Here is an 8,276-nt window from a genome sequence, read left to right on the forward strand (position 1 = left end):
ATGCATACCGTGCTTCCTCTTCCTTGTTGTCTGAGTACTTAAAAGGACACCTCCTGTGGCCCTGCAGCATTACAATGTCTGTGGCATTGTAAGCTCTTGCCTGGGTCTGGGAGTCCCTCCTCCGTTCTCTAAGCTCAGATCCAGAGGGCAAGACCTAGAGTGCCCTGCAACTGAGGCAGCCTCCCCAAGGCTCGTTCTGAAGCTGCCAGGCTCTGAGGACAATGGCTTCTTGGAACTTCTTGGAACAAACAAGACAAACCAACACATTAGAGCTAGCAGCGGGGGCACACCATGTTCTTCTAGAAAAGGATCAAGAGGAGTGGCTTCAGTAACGGAAAATGAGGGACTCCCTCACATGGACACAAAGCATCAAGGGACAGGCCGGCTTTGCTTTTCGCTTCTTCCTAGCTGCCTAATTAGGACTTACTCAGTTCACAGTGTTCTACCTTCCTTACTGGGGCCCTCTTGGAGCCAGCTGGAGATGATAAAAACCACACAGGCATTGGAGTCAGATGGCTTCGCATGCCATTTCCGCCTGAGAACCTTGGGCGAGTCACGTCTCCTCTCCAGGCCTCAGTTTTTGCATCTGTAGAAGAAAGAGAAGAAAACCTATCTCCAAAGCGTTGTGACAATTCAGTGAGATGATGTTTGTCAAGCCCACCACACAGAAGGGTTTCAGGGCAAGTTGGTTCCTTCCTGTCCCCCGCATTTGCCTCTACTGAGGGTGAAGGCAGCAGAGAAGACATCACCAGCAGCCACCCACCACTGCCTGGCTCTGGAGAGGGAGGCACCATGCATCCTCTCCTAACCTCACCAGGCCGCTGTCGCGCGCATGTATCTCGTGTCCAGTCGGGGCCCTCAGGCAGGGGCCAGCCCTCCCGGGACCACCTCAGATATCCCAGGCTGGAATGGTGAGGGGCAGGTGGGAGCAGCCAGGCCCTTCCCTGGCCAAGCCGTGGTGGGCCACCCGCCCATTCCGCAGCGGGAGGCGGCCGGGCCTAGGGGCCCCACTGCTAGGGCCCGACTCAGAGGGCAGCCTGGAGTCGCTGGGGCGCACCGCCACGAAGACCCGCCTGTGCAGAAGCCCGCCGGGCCGCTCGGAGTAGGCCCCCTTGTGGCTCCCCAACGGGCGCTGGCAGAGGCGGGCGCGGAAGGCCGCCTGGAAGCCGCGGCGGAAGTTCTCGTTGAAGTAGCCGTAGATAATGGGGTTGGCGCTGCTGTTGAAGAAGGCCAGCCAGTGCGCGAAGGGGAAGGCGTAGACGGTGACCAGGTGCAGCTGCGGCGCGCTGAGCTGCCCGTAGTCGATGAGCAGCAACAGCGCCCAGAGCGGCAGCCAGGACAGTGTGAAGAAGAGCGCCACCATGACCAGCATGTGCACCACGCGCGCCCTGCGCCGCGCAGCCCGCCCGTCCGCCGCCTCCTCCCCACCGCGGGCCGGGCCCGGGGCCTGGCAGAGCTTGCGAGCGATGCGGGCGTACATGACCACGATGAGCGCCAGCGGCGCCAGGTAGATGTGCGAGAAGAGCACAGTGGTGTAGACCTTGCGCATGCCCTTCTCGGGCCAGGCCTCCCAGCACGAGTAGAGCGGGTAGGAGCGGTTGCGGGCGTCCACCATGAAGTGGTGCTCCTCACGGGTGACAGTCAGCGTGACGGCCGAGGGACACATGATGAGCAGTGCCAGGGCCCAGATGACGGCGATGGTGACCAGCGCCTTCCGCAGGGTCAGCTTCTCGCGGAAAGGATACACGATGCAGCGGAACCTGCCGCCGAGAGAGAGAGAGGCGGGATCTGGGTGGGTCCTAGGGTCCCCGCGAGGGGAAGGAGGGTCGGATGCGGGCACCTGACCTTCATTATCGCATCTAGGGCGGCTTCGAAGAACAGCTGAGACCTGAATTGGCTGAGTAGTCAAAGAACAAAGGCAGCTACAGGATTTATGAGAAGGGAGGAGGAAACCGCAGATCATGTGGGAACAATGAATCCTGTGTGCACTTTTGCACTTTTCTTTTTTTTTTTTTTTTTTCCTGAGACAGGGTCTCCCTCCGTCGCCCAGGCTGGAGTACAGTGGCGCAATTATGGCTCCCTGCAACCTCTACTTCGCGGGCTCAAGTGATTCTCCCACCTCAGCCTCCTGAGTAGCTGGAACCACAGGAATGCGCGGCCACGCCGGTGTGAGCCGCCTCACGGGGCCCTTTATGTACTTTTGGGGTTAAACTGATTAGCTGGCAGCTAGCAGAGCGATCAGAGTGCACAGTCTGTCCTTGAGAAGGACGATTAGGTGCGTCCAATAACACAGTTTCTGTTTATGGATTCTCCAGAAAACCTCAGGAGGTCAGATGTAGAGCCTACATGTCAGGCTGTCCCTATGTCATCTTGGCCATAGTCAGTATCTCCACAATGCAAGGACAAGTCTGCACCATTTATTTCCTCATGAAGACAACTCAGCATCTGTTATTACACCCTTTCTTATTTTTTAAAGGTGAGGCCTTTAAGATAGTTATTATGCTGTTGATTTACAGACAAGGAAACTGGGACTCAAGTGTTAAGCAATTGGCTCAAGGTCACACAGCAAGTTGCAAGGACCAGCCTTGAACCCAGATTTGTCTTGCTTCATATGCCATATAAACCAGTAGCTGTTAACCCTCCATGTGCATGAGACTCTCCTGAAGCATTTCAACAACAAAAACAAAACCCGTTCCTACGTATTCAGGCCAAGGATTCCAACCTAATTAGTCTAGAAAGGGATTTTAGCATTGTTTGTTATTTGTTGTTTTTGTTTTTAAAGCTCCTGGGGTCAGGTGCCATGGTTCATGCTTATAATCCCAGCACTTTGGGAGGCCAAGGCAGGAGGATCACTTGAACCCGGGAGTTGGAGACCAGCCTGGGAAACATTGTGAAACCCCATCTCTACCAAAAAAATTAACCAGGCGAGGGGATGCTTGCCTATTCTCCCAGCTCCACAGGAGGCTGAGGCAGGATAATCACTTGAGTCCAGGAGGTTGAGATTGAGACTGCAGTGAGCCATGATCAGACCACTGCACTCCAGCCTAGGCAAGAGAGCAAGACCTTGTCTCAAAAAAACAAAACAAAACAAAACAAAAAACTCCTGGGGAAGTCTACTGTGCAACCAGAGTTGAAAACAGCTGCTGAAGGGGTAGGTAAAAATCTCCCCCTGCAGCGTGGTGCAAAGGTGATTGCTCAACTGCAAGCTCTTTGAGGGCAGATGCCATGACTTTTCATCTCGATAGAGTGTGATTAGATAAATGCCTGAATGACGAGAGGGGAAGTTACTCAAAATACTTTCTGAGCCTTAGTTTCCTCATCTGTAAAATGAGGCCAATAGTATGACCTACTCTATGGGGTAGTTGTGAAGATTAAGTGAGATAACACCACACTTCTTGAGACATTTCAAATGTTTAATAATGAGGAAAAAGGTGGGGGGCTCCTACTCCCCAGAATGGCTTCTGTCATCTACTGATGCCAGAAAATAGAAACCTGGAGAATGTACAGTCAATCTTACTTGTTTAATGGAGGGGAAACCTTGCCCAGTGGGGGTCTTACGGTCACGTGGCTGTTTAGAGTCAGAACCTGCACTGGAACATAGGTCTAGAGCTGACTGTCAGTCAAGTGTCCTTTCCACTTCACTACACTGCATCCTGCCCTCCTGCCAACCCAGTTTTTGGCCTCATAGCCTGACCTTTTACCTCTCCCACAGCCTGACTCAAGCCTTGTTGTCTTTGACCTACTTTGACCTACTGGCTTCATACTTCACACCCTCAAGAAAGCTCCAGAGAATAGTGGCTTATGCTAGCACTTTGGGAGGCTGAGGAGGGCGGATCACTTGAGACCAGGAGTTCGAGACCAGCCTGGCCAACATGGTGAAACCCTGCTCCACTAAAAATACAAAAATTAGCCATGCATGGTGGTGTGCACCTGTAATCCCAGCTACTCCAGAGGCTGAGGCAGGAGAATGGCTTGAACCTGGGAGGCAGAGGTTGCAGTAAGTCAAGATCGCCATGGCCCTCCAGCCTGGGTGACAGAGCAAGACGCTGTCTCCCCACCCAAAAAAAAAAAAAAAGAAAGAAAAGAAAAGATCTCCAGAGAATAAATAATTCTTAAAGCCTGCAGTACTGGCTATGAGTGCAATAGCAGTAAATGGGTGGAGGAGAATCTTGGGGTAATCTGGGCAGGCTTCCTGGATGAGGTGAGACTTGAAGAATACTGCAAACACCACTGGGAGAAGTAGTACACTCTCATTTCATCCAACAATGATAACAAAACAAAGGTCGATGAAGGGAAGGGACTTCTCCTGATCACCCAGCTAGTTAGTGGCCTTGTGGAGAGTAGAACCCACTTCATTACTCCAGCTGCCTACTTCACTGAGTTACAAAAAACTGGGCTTGAGATGGAGAGAGGATGTGAACACTAGATTCTATAAAGGGCAGGGCTAAGATATGCTCATGCTGGGGAGAGAACAAGGAGGAGGGAATGGGTGTGCAGAAGAAACAAAATACTATTAGCAACTGATATTTGGACTCTGTGCCAGGAACTGTGCATAAGCTTTTACAAGCAGGAGCTCACTGAAGCCTCCCAACCATCCTGTAGGGTAGCTACTATTTTACAGGTGAGACTACAGGGGCTCAGAGTAGTTGGGTGACCCACCCAACATGATACACCAAGATAGGAGTGAGCACACCTCCAGCTGATCTGCCTGCCCACCTTTCCCTGCAACCAGAGGATGCCCTTCTACCACTAACAATGCTGTGGGGGAGGAGCACTCATGCAGTGCAATATGGAGGCCTCCTCAATAAATCAGTGCTTTATTGATTGCAAAGCCTCCTTGTCCCTGGCTCTGCTCCATACCTCTGGCCACATGATAGACTTATACTTACTAGGGAATCCGATGGAATGTGAAGCTGAAAAACCAGAAGGGGTGAACATGGGGATTGAGTATGGCCTGGGCTGCCAGGAACCAGCAGGAGCCAGTGGGGACAGAATGAGGAGCAGGGAGGAAGCCTTCCTCCCCAGCCATACTGAGACCCACCCCTAAGCTGTCCCCCTTAGCTCTGGCTCTCCTGGCTTAGATTCCTGCTGCTCAGGAAATGAGGACTGCTCTTGAGCTCCTCACAGACCCCAGGAATCTCAACGAAAGCCAACTAAGGCTGCCTTCAGGCCTTCCAGAAGGGGGTGGTAGTGTCCTTATCAGGTTCCCCAAGTTTAGGGAGAGGGCAGCTGGGTCCACAACCCTTCTTCTTGCAGGTCAGGATTTAGCCCCACTTACCACAGTGCAGCCCCAGTCTTCCAGCCAATCCAGCATTAGAGGCAGTGGCTCCTCTTAATGCCAGGCCCTAGTTGGCCCAGGGATAATCCATCCAGGAAACCTCTCACCTTTCCACAGCAATGGCCACCAGCGTGAAAACGGAAGCTGACACAGACATGCCCTGCACCAAGCCGCTCATCTTGCATGTGGCATTGTCGAAGGGCCACCCTGCAATGACAGAGGCCCCCACAGAGTGAGAGATGGCCACCCATCAAGAGCCAGAGACCGCAAGCCCTCTAAACCAAGTCCCCTCTGAGCTTGGATCTTTCCTCCATGTCCTGCAAGCGGTTATCTGGTCTCTGCTTGCACACTTCCAGAAATGAGGAACCAACCAGCCCTTAAAACCGTGGACAATTCTCACTACAGTCATCCCCTCGTTTATACAGTGCATTGGTTGTAGGACCCCCCAAGAATTCCAAAATCTGCACGTAATCAATTCCTGCAGTCAGCCTTGCAGAACCTGTGTATAGAAAAAGGCAGCCCTCTGTATATACACAGTGATAATGGTTTGACTGTATCCCCACCCAAATCTCATCTCGAATTGTAGCTCCCATAATCCCCACGAGTCATGGGAAGGACCCATGGGAGATAACTGAATCATAGGGGTGGGTTCCCCCATGCTATTCTTGTGATGGTGAGTAAGTTCTCATCAGGAGATCTGATGGCTTTATATGGGGCTTCTCCCTTCACTCAGTTCTCATTCTTCTCTCTCCTGCTGACTTGTGAAGAAGGACATGGTTCCCCTTCCACCATGATTGTAAGTTTCCTGAGGCCTTCCCATCCCTGCAGAACTGTGAGTCAATTAAACCTCTTCCTCTATAAATTACCCAGTCTCAGGTATGTCCTTATAGCAGCATGAGAATGGCCTAATATACACGGGTTTTGCTGTATTTTTAATCTGCATTTAGTTGAAAAAAACCCTCATATAAATGGACCCATGCAGTTCAAACCCATGTTGTTCAAGGGTCAATAGTATTAGTGAGATTTTCTTTATATTGACCAATGATTTCTTTCCATGAGCTTTAGAGCATCCAGCCCTGCCTGGCTCTCTGCTGCCATAGCCCTGGCTCAGGTTCTAGGTCAGTGGTTCTTGACACTGGCTGCTCATGAGAATCACCTGGAGAGCTATGCAAAGAACAAATGCTCAGACCCATGCCAGGCCAGTTACAATCAGAATCTCTAGTGATAGGACCCAGACATCAGTTGTTTTGTTTTGTTTTGTGTTGTGTTGTTTGAGATAGGGTCTTGCTCTGTCATCCAGGCTGGAGTACAATGGTGTGATCATGGCTCCCTGCAGCCTCAACTTCTTGGCTCAAGCAATTCTCCCGCCTCAGCCTCCTGAGTAGCTGGAACCACAGGCATGTGGTTTGCAAAAAGCAAAGTATAAAGACTGTCTGTAGTATATTACCTTTCATGTAAGAAAAAAGAGATTAAGAAAATATATGCTTATTTTCTCATTGTACCAAAGAAATACAGAAAAGATAAATCAGAATAATGAGATTAGCTATCTAAACAGAGAGAAGATAAGAACTGGGTAGAAATAGTGGGTGAATGGGCTAGGTGAGATAATGAGAGTGATGCCTCTCTGAGTATTTCTTTTCATGGTTCTGACTTTTTAGAATCATGGCAATGTTTCACTCACTCAAAAAATAAATAATCATCTATCACAATGTGGTTGGGGAGGGGGACCCAAAGTGAAATACAAACATTAACAAATAAGCTTAATTGTATTACAAATGAATAATATTGTATTTAAATTGAATAATATTTACATTGAAGGGGTGAAGAAGAAACGCACTAACTGGAGTAACTTTGCAAAACATTTTGACTGTATACCATAACAGCAAAAAGAACTGTATACAAATTCTGTACTGTCACTAATAAATGTGTGTACTCTTGACAAAACTGAATAAACGGGATCTAATTATGGGAAAATATCAGGCAAACCTCAATCACAGAAAGAAGTATGTTAGCAATAATGAAGCTACCTTATGTGTATACTAAGATTGAACCAATAAGTAAATATGTTGTAGATAAATACAGCTAGATTTCTCACTGTCTGAAAATGAAGTTACCAATAAGGAAGAGGGTCAAGTTAAAATGAATCCTGTGACAGTGGGTTGGAATCAAAGGTATCAGTCTGAACTCATGTGAATACACATACAGGTGGACAGATACAGAAATAAAGATATGTGTGTGAAATATTTCTGTTAGTATACATATATTTCCTAGCTCTGTCCCTTGAGAGCACCTAGAAGCAATGACACCCCAATACCCATGAGCACACCTAGAACCCAGACCTTGGCTTCTAAATACTATTCTCAGCCAGCTTAGTAATCCCAGCACTTTGGGAGGAAGAAGCAGGAGGATCACTTGAGCCCAGGAATTCAAGACCAGCCTGGATAATATAGTGAGACTTCAACTCTACGAAAACAAAAATTAAAAATAAAATTAGCCACACATGGTAGCACATTTCTGTAGTCCCAGCTACTGGGGAGGCTGAGGTGGGAAGATCTCTTGAGGCCAGGAGTTTGAGGTCACAGTGAGCTATAATCTCACCACTGCACTCCAGCTTGGTGACAGAGCAAGACCGTGTCTTTTTAAAAAGCAACAACAACAACAACAACAACAACAACAACAAAACCCTTGTGGAACTATATACTAAAAAGGCAGATTTTAATGTATGTTAAATTATATCTTAAAAATATTTAAATGTAAAACATGTGTACATTCACAGCACATTTTCTACGAATGCATACAAAAGACAGAAATATAACAGAATGGCTGCCTCTGGGTCAGAGAAGAGATGGAGAGTGGAATAGGTATACAGAAGGAAACAAATAAACAAAAGAAGAGCTTTGCAACAGAGTGGGAAATCACACAGTGCCATGAACTGTAGACTGAATGAATGACTCAACCTTCTGTATGTGAGTTACAAAAAAAAAAAAAAAAAAAAAAA

The 8,276-nt window shown here is 48.7% G+C and overlaps 1 protein-coding gene across 2 annotated transcripts in view; it reads right to left on the reverse strand.

Annotated features, from left to right (window-relative positions):
- Nucleotides 1-879: 879 nt before the first annotated feature.
- Nucleotides 880-8,276, reverse strand: part of NPFFR1 (neuropeptide FF receptor 1) — a 25,017-nt gene continuing 17,620 nt past the window's right edge. For both annotated transcript variants that reach the window (XM_011991055.1, XM_011991054.1), the window contains exons 3-4: nt 5,386-5,485; nt 880-1,760 (exon numbers count right to left, since the gene is read on the reverse strand). In XM_011991055.1, coding sequence (XP_011846445.1) covers nt 890-1,760; nt 5,386-5,485 — 971 coding nt within the window. In that variant the 3' untranslated portion in view covers nt 880-889. The remainder of the gene's footprint in view (nt 1,761-5,385; nt 5,486-8,276) is intronic.

This window comes from Mandrillus leucophaeus, unplaced genomic scaffold, assembly GCF_000951045.1.
Source record: "Mandrillus leucophaeus isolate KB7577 unplaced genomic scaffold, Mleu.le_1.0 Scaffold39, whole genome shotgun sequence".
Taxonomy (NCBI): Eukaryota; Metazoa; Chordata; class Mammalia; order Primates; family Cercopithecidae; genus Mandrillus; species Mandrillus leucophaeus.